The sequence below is a fragment of the Oncorhynchus nerka genome, linkage group LG19 (genome assembly GCF_034236695.1).
Source record: "Oncorhynchus nerka isolate Pitt River linkage group LG19, Oner_Uvic_2.0, whole genome shotgun sequence".
NCBI lineage: Eukaryota > Metazoa > Chordata > Actinopteri > Salmoniformes > Salmonidae > Oncorhynchus > Oncorhynchus nerka.
In genome coordinates this window covers 28,960,277-28,977,976 of record NC_088414.1, presented here as the reverse complement: position 1 = coordinate 28,977,976, position 17,700 = coordinate 28,960,277, and the positions used below count along the sequence as shown (strand labels likewise).

At 41.0% G+C, this 17,700-nt stretch overlaps 2 protein-coding genes and 1 pseudogene across 3 annotated transcripts; 2 read left to right on the top strand and 1 right to left on the bottom strand.

Annotated features, from left to right (window-relative positions):
- Window positions 1–3,998: 3,998 nt before the first annotated feature.
- On the top strand, window positions 3,999–7,441 carry LOC115146932 (RNA-binding protein lark-like; annotated as a pseudogene).
- A 232-nt stretch (window positions 7,442–7,673) lies between these two features.
- LOC115101320 (aldo-keto reductase Mvan_2161-like) lies at window positions 7,674–10,499 on the top strand. Of its 2 annotated transcripts, XM_029620707.2 has the most exons (3): window positions 7,674–7,813; window positions 8,511–9,071; window positions 9,248–10,499. In XM_029620707.2, exons 2-3 carry the CDS (start codon window positions 8,544–8,546, stop codon window positions 9,587–9,589), a joined length of 870 nt encoding a protein of 289 aa, XP_029476567.1. In that variant the 5' UTR covers window positions 7,674–7,813; window positions 8,511–8,543; the 3' UTR covers window positions 9,590–10,499. The 2 variants fall into 2 exon arrangements, with proteins under 2 accessions (XP_029476567.1, XP_064860908.1); XM_065004836.1 differs by lacking the exon at window positions 7,674–7,813 and having other exon boundaries at window positions 8,472–9,071.
- Window positions 9,821–12,829, bottom strand: LOC115101321 (bcl2-associated agonist of cell death-like). Its single transcript, XM_029620708.2, has 4 exons — window positions 12,413–12,829; window positions 11,773–11,896; window positions 11,385–11,611; window positions 9,821–11,117 (listed from the first exon to the last, which is right to left on the bottom strand). Exons 2-4 carry the CDS (start codon window positions 11,885–11,887, stop codon window positions 11,016–11,018), a joined length of 444 nt encoding a protein of 147 aa, XP_029476568.1. The 5' UTR covers window positions 11,888–11,896; window positions 12,413–12,829; the 3' UTR covers window positions 9,821–11,015.
- Window positions 12,830–17,700: the final 4,871 nt, after the last annotated feature.

Below are 17,700 nucleotides of genomic sequence, written 5' to 3'. Positions count from 1 at the left end.
TATGGCTTTTAGAAGCTTCTGATAGGCTAATTGACATCATTTGAATCAATTGGAGGGGTTCCTGTGAACGTATTTCAAGGCCTACCTTCAACCTCAGTGCCTCTTTGCTTGATATCATGGGGAAATCAGCAAAGACCTCAGAAAAAAATGGTAGACCTCCACAAGTCTGGTTCATCCTTGGGATCAATTTCCAAACGCCTGAAGGTACCATGTTCATCTGTTCAAACAATAGTACGCAAGTATAAACACCATGGGACCACATAGCGCTCAGGAAGGAGATGCGTTCTGTCTCCTTGAGACGAACGTACTTTGGTGAGAAAAGTGTAAATCAATCTCAGAACAACAGCGAAGGACCTTGTGAAGCGGGTACAAAAGTATCTATATCCACAGTAAAACGAGTCCTATATCAACATGACCTGAAAGGCCACTGAGCAAGGAAGAAGCCACTGCTCCAAAACCACCATTTAAAAAAGCCGAGCTACAGTTTGCAACTGCACATGGGGACAAAGATCATATTTTTTGGAGAAATGTCCTCTGGCCTGATGAAACAAAAATAGAACTGTTTGGCCATAATGACCATTATGTTTGGAGAAAAAAGGGGGAGGCTTGCAAGCCGAAGAACACCATCCCAACCGTGAAGCACGGGGGTGGCAGCATCATGTTGTGGGGGTGCTTTGCTGCAGGAGGGACTGGTGCACTTCACAAAATATATGGCATTATGAGGAAGGACAATTTTGTGGATATATTGAAGCAACATCTCAACACATCAGTCAGGAAGTTAAAGCTTGGTTGCAAATGGGTCTTCCAAATGGACAATGACACCAAGCATACTTTCATAGTTGTGGCAAACTGGCTTAAGGACAACAAAGTCAAGGTATTGGAGTGGCCATCACAAAGCCTTTACCTCAATTCTATAGAAAATGTGTGGGCAGAACTGAAAAAGCGTGTGCGAGCAAGGAGGCCTACAGACCTGACTCGGTTACACCAGCTTTGCCAGGAGGAATGGGACAAAATTCATCCAACTTATTGTGGGAAGCTTGTGGAAGGCTACTTGAAACATTGATTTGAAGGCAATGCTACCAAATACTAATTGAGTGTAGGTAAACTTCTGACCCACTGGGAATGTGATGAAAGAAAAAAAAAGCTGAAATAAATCATTCTCTACTATTATTTCACATTTTTTTAAATAAAGTGGTCATCCAAACTGATCGAAGACAGGGAATTTTTACTAGGATTAAATGTCAGGAATTGTGAAAAACTGAGTTTAAATGTATTTGGTTAAGGTGTACGTAAACTTCCGACTTCAACTGTAAGTCATGGATGGGAAGGAACTCCAGCCTGCTTAATTTGCCCACATATTGCTGACGAATGAAGAAAATGCACTGAACAATTGCACTTGTTTATGAGTGAGACTAATTATTTTCACTTTATTGCAGATCTTTTGCTACAGTATAGAGATCCTATTTTTGACATTTCCATCTGCAAAGTTCAGAACGTTTCACTTCACGAAATAACACCCCAGGACTGGTGAAAGCTAGCCTAATGATGGGGCTTCTTCATGTTGCTTTTTCATACCTGTAAAATATTTTACAGTGCTGTTGAAAAATAAGAGGAAGAACTTTACATTGAGAAACTTATGGAGTCACTACATGTGGCTTTCACTCCTCCACTACTGTTTTTCTGCACTGATCTGAAAGTGCATGCTCCAGGTAAATATAAGAAAATCACATCACATAAGCCTGCTGATCATTTATACAGTCGTGGCCAAAAGTTTTGAGAATGACACAAATATTAATTTTCACAAAGTCTGCTGCCTCAGTTTGTATGATGGCAATTTGCATATACTCCAGAATGTTATGAAGAGTGATCAGATGAATTGCAATTAATTGCAAAGTCCCTCTTTGATATGCAAATGTACTGAATCCCCAAAAATCATTTCCACTGCATTTCAGACCTGCCACAAAAGGACCAGTTGACATGGCAGTGATTCTCTCATTAACACAGGTGTGAGTGTTGACGAGGACAAGGCTTGAGATCACTCTGTCATGCTGATTGAGTTTGAATAACAGACTGGAAGCTTCAAAAGGAGGATAGTGCTTGGAATCATTGTTCTTCCTCTGTCAACCATGATTGCCTGCAAGGAAACACGTGCCATCATCATTGCTTTGCACAAAAAGGGCTTCACAGGTAAGGATATTGCTGCCAGTAAGATTGCACCTAAATTGACCATTTATCGGATCATCAAGAACTTCAAGGAGAGCGGTTCAGTTGTTGTGAAGAAGGCTTCAGAGCGCCCAAGAAAGTCCAGTAAACTCCAGGACTGTCTCCTAAAGTTGATTTAGCTGCGGGATCGGGGCACCACCAGTACAGAGATTGCTCAGGAATGGCAGCAGGCAGGTGTCAGTGCATCTGCACGCACAGTAAGGCAAAGACTTTTGGAGGATGCCCGGTGTCAAGAAGGGCAGCAAAGAAGCCACTTCTCTCCAGGAAAAACATCAGGGACAGACTGATATTCTGCAAAAGGTACAGGGATTGGACTGCTGAGGACAGGGGGAAAGTCATTTTCTCTGATGAATCCCATTTCCGATTGTTTGGGGCATCTTGAAAACAGCTTATCCGGAGAAGACCAGGTGAGCGCTACCATCAGTCCTGTGTCATGCCAACAGTAAAGCATCCTGAGACCATTCATGTGTTGGGTTGCCTCTCAGCCAAGGGAGTGGGCTCACTCACAATTTTGCCTAAGAACACAGCCATGAATAAAGAATGGTACCAACACATCCTCCGAGAGCAACTTCTCCCAACCATCCAGGAACAGTTTGGTGACGAACAATGCCTTTTCCAGCATGATGGAGCACCTTGCCATAAGGCAAAAGTGATAACTAAGTGGCTCGGGGAACAAAACATTGATATTTTGGGTCCATGGCCAGGAAACTCCCCAGACCTTAATCCCATTGAGAACTTGTGGTCAATCCTCAAGAGGCGGGTGGACAAACAAAAACCCACAAATTCTGACAAACTCCAAGCATTGATTATGCAAGAATGGGCTGCCATCAGTTAGGATGTGGCCCAGAAGTTAATTGACAGCATGCCAGGGGGGATTGCGGAGGTCTTGGAAAAAGAAGGGTCAACACTGCAAATATTGACTCTTTGCATCAACTTCATGTAATTGTCAATAAAAAGCCTTTGACACTTATGAAATGCTTGTAATTATACTTCAATATTCCATATCTGGCCGTGATTGAAAGTCCCATAGGGTGTCGCACAATTGGCCCAGCGTCGTCCGGGTCTGGCCGTCATTGTAAATAAGAATTTGTTGTTAACTGACTTGCCTAGTTAAATAAAATATGCAGCCGTACACAACAAACGTTGCCCTTCCTAGTTATCCAGCTAGCTTTAGTGCCAGCTGCCGCTAGCTTGCTGCCTGGCTATCGTAATTTGTTGTCAGTGAGAAGTAGGGCTGTGGTGAAGCCTTCAAAGTACATACCTACTCGGTGATATTTAAGTTCATTTGTACAGAAATAGACGAAAGCAACTTGTCTTACAACCTCAAAAAGGCAGCCAGCTAGCAGCTGACGATTTTAGCTTGCTAGCTAGCCTGCTGCTGGCAGCTATCTCGCTAGTTGTGACTAGTAGCTAGCTAACCCCCACATATACTAACAACATTATCTAACTAGGATACATCTACTAAGGTATTTCTATTTGGTCAGAAAGGCACACTTTATTTTGTGGAATGTAACTAGCTCGCTAGATATTTCAATTTACTGTCTTTTTGTAACTTATCAGTCACTAACGTTAGCTACTAGCAAATATACTAGCCAGTTAACGTTAAATAGCCTGGCTGTAACAAGCTAGTTAACCCCAAAAAGCCCACACTGTGCCTGAGAACCCCAGAATTCCCATTTACTCTAACGATTCCAATGAGGTGTTAATGTCTGTTTTAGACCGGTTGAGTGCTGAAGAAGTGTCCTCCAGGAATCCTGTAAACTTGAAACACCCCTTATGTTCAACAGCTAAGTCAATGCTGTCTTTTTAGCTACCATACTAAATGGGTGAATATATTTGCTGGAAATGTGAACTCCCCGACCACAGAGCCAGAACCGCGTACCCTATTTGAGAAGTATAGTCCGGTATTGGACTGTGACAATCTGAAAAACGATGTCTGTGTGCACATGAATGAGGAGGCAGCCCAGAAGGCAGTGGTAGAACTCCATGAGCTCAATGGGGCGCGAATCACAGTGGGGTTTGCCACAAAGAAGGTCCGCAATGCCATAAAGATCTATGTAAGGAATGTCCCTGAGGGGACCACAGCTGATAAGACCGCTCTTCCAGCCGTTTGGTAAGGTGGTAGAGTGTGACATTGTGAAGAACTTGGCCTTTGTGCACATGCAGAAAGAAAATGAGGCCGATGGGGCCATTTCTCAGTTAAACCACTAAACTGGAGGGCCAATAGATCTTCGTGTCCATCTCCCGCAACAATCAATCCAGAAATGGCAGAGGGGATGACTACCCTCCCCCACCCCACCTCATCACTATCCACTTCACCCACACCACGCTCCTCACTACCTCCCCGCTCGAGCGCCACACAGTGACTACTACCCATCTCGTGGTCGCCTTCCACCCCCCACCCCCCTAGGGCCTATTACGATCGTGACCTATATGAGAGGAGTGTCTGCCATGACCCATACTCTTCCTCTTACTTTGAGCAGGATCCTTATGAGCGACGGCTTCCCTCAGCGGCCACTTTCTCCCCCACTTACTTCCTGTTATTACCAGGAGCGCAGCCCCCTGGCTAACTGCCACACCCTGTTGCTCTCACCTTCCTCTGCCAGCTATGTGCGAAGTGGTGCTCGGTGAGATTTTGTTGGTGGCCGCTCTGTGCCTCCTCCTTCCTCTATGTTCTGGGCTCAGGCTTTGATAATGATGATTACATTGAGGAGAATTACTCTAATGGTTTTGGTAGAGGGCTATTTTTTTTTAAGGGAAGATTTGCTATATGAGTACACAGAGGTTTTTTTAAGCTGGTCGTAATCGTATATTATATAGGAAAACGAAATGGGGACAATACTGTACATTCATAATTCTTACTTAGTCAAACATCACACTTAATTGATTTTGAGTAGTTTTTGTTTATTTATGATGGAAGAAACGCCAGCCTTCACAGCAGTCTATGAATAATTGTATTGAGTGTTTTTGATTGTTAACAGATTTGTAGACTTGAGGTGGAAGGCTAGTGTCTCAATGTCTGTTAATATTATATTTTGGAGTTTAGGATTTTCTGGTGTATAGGAATTGTGTTTTGTGTAGTAGACCCTATATTGAGTGGATGGCTCTGCCTAAAAGTCCTGAAATACTACTCTCTAAGACATATTTTTATTTGTCCCCTAAAAATAACCCCTTTCCCTCAGGTTTTTGTCATTCGCCCCCATTCAAAGATTGGGGGTGTTGTGTGCAACCTGACTGAACGACAAACCAAACACACCGCAACAGCTGACCGAGCTCATCTCCTCTGAAGGCCTTGCCACGTTCAACGCAGCATCATAGGATAAAGCATCCCCTTCGAAACAAAACCCGATATGACCGGTTCATCGACTAAATAAAAAGATAACCACCGAAAAAACGTTGCACCGCCATAGTCACACAGCTTGTATTACTATTTCACATGATGCATATATGAACTAATCACTCGCTTTCTGTTGCGTTGCAAGTCCTTTTTGTTTTTGTATAACGTGACGTGGATGTAATCCAAAATAAAATAGACATCTACGCCTATAGACTTTCCTGATTGTACGCTTCTCGGCATTTTGCTAATGTTAAAATGCTGTTCATTTGAATGGGAACAAACCAGGAGCTATTTTGAATGACTTATTTCGAATTTATCATTACGGCTGTTGAAACGTTGGACAAATTTGACTTGTTTTGATAAGAAATACATGAAGAAATGTCTTGATCAGCCGCTTTTGTCATTTAGCAGCTTAAATAAAATGTCGACCTCTCACTCTGATCCCATCGATTTTTCATTTAATACATTTTTTGTTGACTATCTTTACGAACTGATTAGGGAATAATGATTGCTCAAATACGTGATTGACGGTTACCAATGGTGTACTTGAAATGATTTGTGTGTGTCCTTCCACAACTAAATGACTTGAAGTCTATACAGACAAAAAAAAGGCACCCTCACCAGTGGTCAAGTGAGTAGCTCTGAACAATGTCAATGGTGTTGAGGTGTTTGGATGTCAAATGTCAGGTGAAAGGTAAGGTGTCTGGTGTATACAGGATCTTTCATATAACCTACATCCACAAACTATACCCACAAGGGGCTAAACAAACTAAACTCACTTTTGTGTAAGACCTGACATGGCTTCTCCCTTTAGACACTTCCTTTCTCCAAATAGAGAAATAGGGCCTGGCATACTGTAACCTTTAACTGCTAACGTTTTTAATTTCTCTTTTACAAATTGTCCTATGAAAACTTTCCTCCACCTGAAAAAGGTAAGTGAAAATGTGTGTAACAGCTTGGCAGGTAAAACTGAAGGTACTGAAATTGAAGGCAAGGATGCACAGGGCCTTCAGCATGGTCTTTGACAAAGTATTGATTGCTTTTGATGGTGTGCAACATTTCAAGTTCTCCACGATGCACTTCCCCAATCTAATACATTCCATGGTACCACAATGTTGCACATTTTCAGTAATTTCACTGGATGCTTGGAAGGAAATCTCTTTTGAGAATTTCATGCCATGGCTAAATCTGAAGTCTGAAATGTCCCATTTCTCTGTCCTTGCCCATCTGGTCTTCAATTACTTGATAAGTGAGGAAAAAGGACAATGGACAGTAATTAGGATTTGGTCCATGTTAACCCTTTTCAAGCACATGGAGGTTAATAAGATTGTTTTATACTGTCCTCTTTTTTTCACCCCTACCTATTTCAACATCTATTCAGCCTCTTCCAGTCTACAGCATGTCACTGGGAACTGTTCCTGATGGCATATTTAAGGGTTTGTGAGTATTTAAAGAAAATGATTAGCCATTTAGCATTATTGAAGTTAATTTTACCAGCTGCCATTTTAAAGCAAAAGTTGACTTATTGCATTGTCACCTGCAATAACATGACAACGTCTATTGACTTCCAATGTTGGGTATGACTTGTCTTTATTCAAATCAAACTCTATTTGTCACATGCACCGAATACAAGTGTAGACCTTACCGTGAAATGCTTACTTACACCCTTAAACAGTGCAGTTCAAGAAGAGTTAAGACAATATTTACCAAATAGACTAAAGTAAAAAATAATAATAAAAAGTAACACAATAACAATAACGAGGCTATATACAGTGTGTAGAGGTTAGTTGAGGTAATTTGCACATGCAGGTAGGGGTGAAGTGACTGCATAGATAATAAACAACGAGTAGGAGCAATGGGGTGGGGGGGTCAATGTAAATATTCCGGTGGCGATTGTATAACTTGTTCAGCAGTCTTATGGTTTGGGGGTAGAAGCTGTAGAGGAGCCTTTTGGTCCTAGACTTGGCGTTCCATTACCTCTTGCCATGCGGTAGCAGAGAAACCATCTGCTCTATAGTGAAAGTGTCATTCATATGGCCTGTGTGTTATTTTTATACAGAGGTAGTTGACGAAGAGGAAGGAAGCCACTTTAGACGATCTATTAAAATGCGTCCACAGTTTATCTGGTGATGTGCGCGAAGAAAGTAGGGAACCCATAAAATACTTTCCGACGTAACCAACTTAGCTCAGATCCTACTACCTGTGTTCGTGTGCCGTACCATCTAAACATAACAACACGTGGTCATCGTTCAAGTAAGTTGTCTGTCTCTAAAGAAAGTTAACGTATGAGAAGCAAAACATGACACTATGTCAGAAATATGATAGTATTTTGCAGTCACTGAAATGGTTTGAATTTGGTCTAATAGCTAGCAATTTCCTGTCAAATTCAGTTCCATCATGGCGCGAATATTGTGGTACCCCAGCCAGTTAAATGAATTGAGCCCTCTTCTGCTCAACAAAATACACTTAAAAGCTTGGCAATGTACACTTGTCTTGAAGTACTATTCCACTAAGGTGAATGCACCAATTTGTAAGTCGCTCTGGATAAGAGCGTCTGCTAAATGACTTAAATGTAAAAATGTAAATTAGTTATTAGTCGTATGTACGGGATACGCATAGTATAACGTTACATACTGTCCAACGAAATGCTTGCAAGTTTCTTCTCGACAATGCAATAAGAAATAATAACAAAGATAAGTATACGACAAAGTAAAATGCTCAGTACAATATAATATTTCAGTATCACACAGGAAGGCACAATTTATAGTCCGATATTTACACGTATTTTGGGGAAGGGGATTTGTGCGGAAGTGTTTTAAATTGTGCAGTATTTAGCGAGCAATCATACGGGTCTGGTAGTAGCAGTTGTGATGTGTGTGTGTAGCATGATTGTATAGGTCTGTGTGTGGCAAATGGTTAAACCACAATGTCCATATTTTTTTTTTTACAGCCCAGTACTCCCCAGCCCTTCCATCTGGCGTTGATGTCTTCCCCCCTGCACTCCTTTAGACTGAATACTGGGGCTCAGATGCCCCTCCTGGGCCTAGGAACATACAGGCTGCAAGGTGAGCAAATGCACCTGAGTGTTGACGCTGCACTCGGGGAAGGGTATCGTGCCTTTGACACTGCTGCGGTGTACGGCAATGAAGCAGACTTGGGCCATGCCCTGTTGGACCTGATGCCCAAACACAACCTGACCAGAGCAGACATCTTTCTCATCAGTAAGCTGTCCCCAGCGGACATGGGCTCGAAGGCCAGAGAGGGCTGTGCTCGTAGCCTGGAGAGGCTGGGGCTAGGGGGATACATTGACTTGTACCTCATCCACTGGCCTGGAACTGAGGGTCTGGAACCAGAAGATGAGAGGAATGCACAGCATCGAGCCCACAGCTGGACTGTCATGGAGGAGCTCTATGCCAATGGGATGCTCAGAGCAATTGGGGTCTCAAACTACTCTCCAAGGCACCTGATAGAGCTGCTGGAGACCTGCAGGGTGCGCCCTGCCGTGCTGCAGGTACATTAATGTCCTCATGATTTGTTGAAGTGGTTTTATATTTCAAATTTGACACATACCGAGTAGACCATAGTTTAAATCTATTCGAATTTAGCTTAGCCAAGGGCACAGCTGCTGTTTGTATCTGGCCTGGGATTTTAACTCTCATTTATTATATATTTTTTACCATTCTGCAGGTGGAGTTCCATCCTAGACTGACACAGAAGAAGCTGAGGGTCATTTGCAGGGACTCGGGAGTCTGCTTCCAGGCGTATTCATCTCTGGGGAAAGGTGCCCTGTTGTTGGAACCAGAAGTTGTTGCTATGGCGGAGGGGCATGGCAGAACTCCCTCCCAGGTGCTCTTGAGGTGGGCCATTCAGCAGGGTGTGGCTGTGTTACCCAGGTCCGCACGGCCCAAGAGGGTGAGAGAAAATGGGCAGGTGTTTGACTTTGACCTGGATGAAGGGGGAATGGAGAGACTGTCTGACATGGACAGTGGAACAAGATTCTGCAAAAGAGATCCCACTAGTGTGGTCTAGAGGAGAGAGCCCCACAACAATATACTTGATCAGTCATAGAACAATGTGTTAAATGTAATTCTGAACTACAAACAAACCTATAATGAAATGTAACGTTTAATTTACCATATTTATGTTTTAAGTCATAGTACCTTGATTCTTGAACAAATGTTAGGCCAATCGGTTAGTTTAAATAAAGACCTATCCTAATGCATGTTAAAATGCTTAATATGAATTACTTCAACAAACATGCAAAAAACAATAGTGACATTTTAATAAGCAATGTTCAAACATTTAATCTGTTACGTAACATAACAAATATTTACAAATAGTTATACAGTTGTTTTTTTATGAAAAAGATAAATATAAAAATGTTAAGCCACACACAAATTTTCAAGTACAATATCAGTTTTAACTGATGGCAGTGGACGACTCCTACTATTGTTTATACATCAGATTGCCATATACACACATATTTCTTCAACTGAATGCTTAACAGTATTCCGAATATTTGCATATAAGGCAGTTGAGAAGGCTGCATATGGCCTGGATTGTAAATATTTACATACCGGTATACACACTATACAATTGAAAAAATATACGGAATCAATTAAAGACTATTGCAAATGAAAGAAGATAATGAAATGTAAAGCATCTAAGTTTAAGAACAATACCAAAATAAACTTAGTGTATCAGTTAAGTATGTATGAAGATAATTGAACATCTACTTTTAAGTTTTTGGCAATACCCTGACTTGAAATAGGTGCCTGTCCATCTAAGTCTACGTAAATCTACTCATTCTATCGCACACTGGAGTTACATGCGCCTATGTCAAGTCAGAATGCACTAAAGTTTTTGCAGACAAAGGCATTTAATAGGCTAGCATAGGTGGGGGGGGCTGGGTCTGTATAATAAAACGTTTTGCACACCATACCCGTCTTGTAATTATTGTCGTCACAGATCAGTTGTTCTTTCACAGGTTTCATATTTTAAGAATCATTAAAGTATATTTACATTTTGTTTATTTCAAACCATTAGTTATTAGCCTACGCTTTGAAATTCATACTTACAAATGTAGAAACATTTCATAGAACAATTTGACATTTCTCTGCAAATATGTTTATAAATATGTAATTGGCACAAGAGATTGTCGCTTTTTAATGACTGCATTTCTTCGAAAATGCATTTATTATGCACTGAATAACTTTTTGGTAATATTGCAACATATTTTCAATATGCAATGCATTTTTGCATAACGTTTGATTTGATTGTACAAAAAGGTCACATTTGAATTGGTGATATTCTCCAAAGACATACTGTAATTTAAGCAAAAGTATGCCTATGAGATGTGAATATTTCAGGTGTGGTCCAGTCATTATGGAAATGTGTATGAGCTCCTTTATGCCTTGGCTGGGTCTCTGAAAGAGGTGCGTACTGTATTGGTTTCTCACTCCCTGCCTTCCGCCTCCTTTGGACTCCAGAGGAAAGAGAACCATCCTCGGGAGACTTTCTGCTTGCCTCCTCCTGGGCTAATCCCTCTCTTGGGCTCCTGGGCAGGGAAATGGATTGAAAGGTCAACTCTATACATTTTTATGTAAAGCAGCCTTTACTGCAATCACTGTCAATTAGTGATACTCTGATAAATAATCTTCCTACTGTATATAAACTATGCTTAGACCTGTGGAGTCCATTCATGTAGCTAAGGATAAAGTCTCATATTACACATTTACTATACATGTATATAGAAAATGGGAATGAGTGTCTGCTTTGTCCCCAATCTTTCAATTGTACACTCCTCTGCCAGCCCACATCTTACCCCTTTGTCGAGCCAGGTGTCAAATTCATCACTCATCCTCCTCAGCTGGCAGCCATATTTCTTTGCAGCCCACAGTGCAGGAGGAGCAGACTGTGATCGGCCTCGGAATGAAGCCCCATCACCCCCGCCATCCTCAGTAGGAGTCATCACATCCTGAAACTCTGTGTCTTCCCTTTTTCCAACCTGGGAGCACACCTGGGACTCTGAGTAGAGCCGGACTCGCTCACCTGTGTCAGTGAGTGGGAAGGGGGGAATTAAGACATGGTTAGATGTATTTATACCTGAAGAGATTCGCACATGTATCCAAACTGAGTATGAATGTATTTGCACATGATATTCCATATCCAGGCATGATAGGTTTGAGGACAAATGCAAGTTTGATTCTGACCTGGTCTTGGTCTGTTGCTCATTGTAGTTGAGACATGGAGCTGAAATTCTGAGTTGTGCGTGGTTCCTGAGTGGTCAGACTCACATTCATCCACACAATCATGTATGTGGTCCATTGTAAATACCTGAAGAGAAATGGGCCATCCACAGTGAATTATTTTAATTAATTAAGATCCCCATTAGCTGACGCTAATGGTTTTATTTGTTTTTTGAAACCAGGTTTGCAGTTCACTTGCGCTATATTAGATGGAAGGGAGTTCCATGCACTCATGGCTTTGTGTAATACTGTACATTTCCTTGAATTTGTTCTGGACCTGAAAAGAACCCTGGTGACATGTCTGGTGGGGTAAGTGTGTGTGTAAATTGACTATGCAAACTATTTGGAATTTCCAACACATTAATGTTTCTTATAAAAACAAGAAGTGATGCAGTCAGTCTTTCCTCAAGTCTTAGCCAAGAGAGACTAGCATAGTGTTGCTCATAACCATATGTATCTACTGTAAGGAATAGTGTGGCTCATAACCATCTACTGTAAGGAGAAGGTTACTCTCACCACAGCAGGCTGTTGGTAAAATCACTATACATGTATTTTAGTTATTTGTAGGAATTAAATATTTTCAGTATATTCAGCTAGAACTTACCCAAGGTGTCCTGACGACTTGCAAGAGGGTGGTTATAGGTTGACTCTATTTTGGCTATCCTCTTCTTCTTCTGTCAATGTTAAACTGGACTTTGGAAGTGATGCTATTTCTGTTTCTCCAAAACCCAGTCGGTGTTGATTTCCTCTCATTGCAAGTGGCACACCCAAATAGAAACAGTAACGGTCTAGCTAGTAACGTTATTGCTTTGTGTGCCACCGGGAGCCTTGTAAGATCAAATGTTCAAAGTAAACGTTCGTAGCTAGCTCACATCTTCTGTTCTTAAAGATTGTCTTCACAAACTCAATTTCAATCGACGAGTTTATCAAATTCTTACTGAAATGTCTTGACATATGGAAGGCGGTCTCGAGTATCCAATGCTGTTGTTGTCTTCCGTCGTCTTGTACAGTAGCACCTCTTCGCCCAATAGGCTGACACTGGCAAGCAGAACAAGCCAATAAGCGCGCGCTGCTAGGGCTTTTTCAATGGCTATCTTGTCAAAACGTCACTGTTGCGAAACGGGTATGGAACACAGTTGTATAAGTGGGTATGGAACAGTTGTATAAAGTATGGAAAGCCGAATGGTTCGTGCAGTCTCGTGACTTGTTTACGGGTTCGCCCATCCCCGCGCGCACAATTGACTAAAGCTTATTATTGATATTGGGTAGTGTCAGTATTAGGTTAGTGATTCATTGGTGTGTAGTGACGGACATTTAGATTAGCTCATAAATAACCACACTATTACATTAGGTAGAGCAATTTGCCAATGCCCTGTATATTTGTTCTTCTGTAATTTAGTCACACTTTAATTTGAGATAATGTGTACTTTATCTGAGATATCACCCCTAATGATTTTTAATTTGTTGGAAGCAGTACAATATTCTGGCCATGATAACAGACCTGCAATGAGGGACATCACATCAACATGAGGTAGCCTATGCTTTTTTTGTTTATGTCGCCACAGCAATTATGTACACGGTGCCTTCAGAAACTATCCACACCGCCTGATTTATTCCACATTTTGTTTGTTAAATATTTGTTTTTTTCTATCACCCATCCACACACACCCCATAATGACAAAGTGAACACATGTTTTAGAAATGTTAGCAAATGTTTTGAAAATGAAATATAGAAATATCTAATTTACATAAGTATTCACACCCCAGAATCAGCTTTGGAGCAATTACAGCTGTGAATCTTTCTGGGTAAATCTCTAAGAGCTTTGCACACCTAGATTGTATAATATTTGGCCATTATTATTTAAAATGTTATGTCAAAATGGTTGTTGATCATTGCTAGACAATCATTTTCAAGTCCTGACATATTTTCAAGCAGATTTAAGTCAAAACTGTTACTTGGCCAATCAGGAACATTCACTGTCTTCTTGGTAAGTAACTCTGGTGTAGATTTGGCCTTGTGTTTTAGGATATTGTCCTGCTGAAAGGTGAATTAATCTCCCGGTGTCTGGTGGAAAGCAGACTGAACCAGGTTTTCCTCTAGGATTTTGCCTGTGCTCCATTCTGTTTTAACACTTTGTATTCATGGCAAAACATTAATTGCTTTGCCACATTTTTTGCAGTTTTACTTCAGTACCTTGTAAACAGGATGCATGTTTTGGAAACATTTTATTCAGTACAGGTTTCCTTCCTTTCACTCTGTCAATTAGGTTAGTATTGTGGAGTAACTTCAATGTTGTTGATCCATCCTTAGAGTTTAATGGCTGTGATAGTTTTCTCCTAACTGTTTTAAAGCCACTGTTGGCCTCATGGTGAAATCCCTGAATGGTTTCCTTCCTCTCCAGCAACTGAGTTAGGAAGGACACCTGTATCTTTTTAGTGACCTGGTGTATTGATAGTAATAAACCATCCAAAGTGTACTTAATACATTCACCATGCTCAAAGGGATATTCAATATCAGTTTTTTTTCTAATTTTACCGATCTAACAATTCTTTGGGAGCCATTGGAAAACCTCCCTGGTCTTTGTGTTTGAAATTTTAATGTGGTTTGTGTGTAGCGGGTGTAGAGGAGTCAGGTGCAGGACAGCAGATATGAGTAAATAAACGTACTTTACTCAATATACAAATGCAAAACAATAAAGAGAGCCCACATTAACGGTCCGTACTACATGCAAACAATTACTCACAACCAGACATGGGGGAACAGAGGGTTAAATAATGAACAAGTAATTGGGGAATTTAAACCAGTTGTGTAAGACAAAGACAAAACAAGTGGAAAATGAAAGTGGATCGGCGATGGCTAACGTCGACCACCGAACGCCGCTCGAACAAGGAGAGGGACCGACTTCGGTGGAAGTCGTGACAGAAATTCACTGCTCGCCTGAGGGATCTTACATATAATTTAAAAATCACGATAAAAACGAATATTGCACACAGTGTGAGTCCATGCGACTTATTATGTGACTTGTTAAACCAAAATTTTACTCCTGAACTTATTACCATAACAAAGGAATTAAATATGTATTGACTCGACAATTCAGCTTTTCATTTTCAGTTAATTTGTTAAAATGTCAGAAAACAATTCCACTTTGGCATTATGATGTATTGTGTGTAGGCCAGTGACATCTCAATTTAATCCATTTTAAATTCAGGCTGTAAAACAACAAAATGTGGAAAAAGTCAAGGGGGTGTGAATACTTTCTGAAGGTGCTGTAATTCATCAAGTCTTCTGAAATCAGAAGGTATGTAGGAAAGGAGATGAGTAAAGTTTGGGCTCCTGAGTAGCGCAGTGGTCTAAGGCACTGCATCTCAGTGCTAGAGGCATCACTACAAACCCCGGTTTGATTCCAGGCTGTATCTCAACCAGCCGTGATATGGGAGCCCCGTAGAGAGGGTTTGACTGGGGTAGGCCGTCATTGTAAATAAGAATTTGTTCTTAACTGACTCGCCTAGTTAAATAAAAAATAAAAGGAGGCAATTGAGATACATACAGCCACCATAGGCTGCGTTTAGACAGCCTAATTCTTGATTTCCCCCAATAATTGGTCTTTTGTCCAATTATATCAGTTCTGAAAAAAGTCTGATGTGAAAAGATCTGTGATTAGTCAAAATACCAAGTAGTTTGAAAAAAGATCAGAATTGGGCTGACTGTGAGGGCGTGCAGCCTGTTGGCTAGGATTGTTTTATTTTTCTAGTTGTAGTTTGGTTTTATGGCCACTAGATGGCAGGAAACTCTTATACAGCAAAGCTGTTATCTCAATTATTTGACTGTAGCATGCTATTAAAACTTTATATGAATTTGATTAAAACGTCCAATCAAAATCCATGATTGTAATTAAATATGTTGACCTAGTGCGTCCTTTTCAATCTCTATAAGTGAATTTATATTAATTTATGTTAAGGGAGGGTCATTTAAGTTAACATTATTGGAAATCCAGGTAGTAGGCTTGGTGGAATTCTGGTGTTTTACTTTAACTAGCACATTATTGGTCTCTGTTCAGATCAGAGCTTCTACCAGATGATGCCTGGAAGGACAAGATATCAAGGCAACATGCAACGATAGGGAAGAAATTAAAATATTATTTGGAGAGACAATTCGATGTGTTTCATGGGATAGTTAGATAAACCAAGTGCTTAGGTGCTCGCTGAAGGTCTCACCATTGTCAGTAGTAATAGGGATGAATACACACACGCACGTGCCCGCGCACACACTGTTTGCTGGTGTCAACCTCAGTCCTTCAGGGCTGATTTTCTTTTTATCTTTTCTTGAACTTGGATGCTTAATTTAAGTCTTATTGTACAGTAAATCTTACTGCTGCTGTTTCTCATCCTGAATGACTGATTTAGTTTCTGAACACAGACCAGATTACTGGACCCTTTGTGCACATTAGTATGGGGTGATCCTACGTTTAAACTGAGTCGATGTTAGCTGTGCCGGGGGCTTGGGAAATTGGATTGCTCCTCTGCCCCTGAGCACATAACCTGAATTGCTTCATTACTGTAGATGCCTCTGTGGCTCAATCTGTAGCTGCGAGCAAGTAGGCTAATGGTGCTTTCTGCGAGAAGGAAAAACAAAGGCAACATGATTACGTTATATTACATTCATAATTTATCCATTGTTTAGTAGACCATGGTTGTGCAGGGAACAGAGCCCCTGCTGTCTGGGGGAATTGTGGAGGCCAGGTATGCTGTGGCTCATTGCTGCCTGGAGCTCATCCAGAATTCTGTGGTACAAAGTGTCTTTTGATGTTTGATCAAGTAACCAAGGCCAGTCTGTGGGCAGCCCATTACTCCAAAACAAATTATTTAAAACATTCATCAGTTACCCTGTCCAGGATGACTTAACCCTCTTCAAAATGTCTGAAACATCTCCAGTAGGGGCTGTAACTCTGAGCTGGATGAGAGGGCCACCACCGACCCAGAGGATTGGGTGAGAGGCCGACGTGAGTAAGGTCTTTAATCAGATCAACACCCGCAAGGTCCAAGGGGCCCAACGGTATTCTAGGGGGCGTTCTTAGAGCTTGCACAGAACAGCTTGCAGGCATATTCACTGTAAATTTCAAACTCCTTGTCCCAGTCTATATTCTCCACGTTTTAAGATGACCACCATCATTCGTGTTCCCAAGATCAATGACTACCACCCTGTAGCACTCACATCTGTGATCCATGAAGTGGTAAGTGGTTTGAAAGGCTGGTTATCAGATCAAAATGTATTTGTCACATGCGCCGAATACAACAGGTAGACCTTACTGTGAAATGCTCTTAACCAACAAAGCTCTTAACCAACAATGCACTTCAAGAAATATAGTTACAATATTTACTAAATAAACTAAAGTCCAATTGTTTAAAAAAAATCAAATAAAGTAACACAAGAAAATTACATAACAATAACGAGGCTATATACAGGGGGTACCGGTACAGAGTCAATGTGTGGGGGTACAGGTTAGTCGAGGTAATGTGACTATGAATATATAATAAACAGCGAGTAGCAGCAGTGTAAAAACAAAGGTTGGGGGAGGGTGTCAAAGTAAATAGTACGGGTGGCCATTTGATTAATTGTTCAGCAGTCTTGTCTTTTTAATTTTTTAAATGTCACCTTTATTTAACCAGGTAGTCTAGTTGAGAACAAGTTCTCATTTACAACTGCGACCTGGCCAAGATAAAGCAAAGCAGTGTGACACAGACAACAACACAGAGTTACACATGGAATAAACAATAAACAAGCCAATAACACAATAAACAAGTCAATGACACAGTAGAAAAAAAGAAAGTCTATATACAGTGTGTGCAAAAGGCATGAAGGAGGTAGGCAATAAATAGGCCATAGGAGCGAAT

Excerpts from the sequence above, each read along its gene's own strand:
- LOC115101321 (XM_029620708.2), bottom strand. The coding sequence starts at position 11,887 with ATGGACCACATACATGATTGTGTGGATGAATGTGAGTCTGACCACTCA. Across the intron at positions 11,612-11,772 it reads GAGCAACAGACCAAGACCAG|GTGAGCGAGTCCGGCTCTAC; the intron begins GTCAGAATCAAA and ends TCACTGACACAG. Across the intron at positions 11,118-11,384 it reads ACACCTGGCTCGACAAAGGG|GAGCCCAAGAGAGGGATTAG; the intron begins GTAAGATGTGGG and ends TTCCCTGCCCAG.
- LOC115101320 (XM_065004836.1), top strand. The coding sequence starts at position 8,487 with ATGTCCATATTTTTTTTTTTACAGCCCAGTACTCCCCAGCCCTTCCAT. Across the intron at positions 9,072-9,247 it reads TGCGCCCTGCCGTGCTGCAG|GTGGAGTTCCATCCTAGACT; the intron begins GTACATTAATGT and ends ACCATTCTGCAG.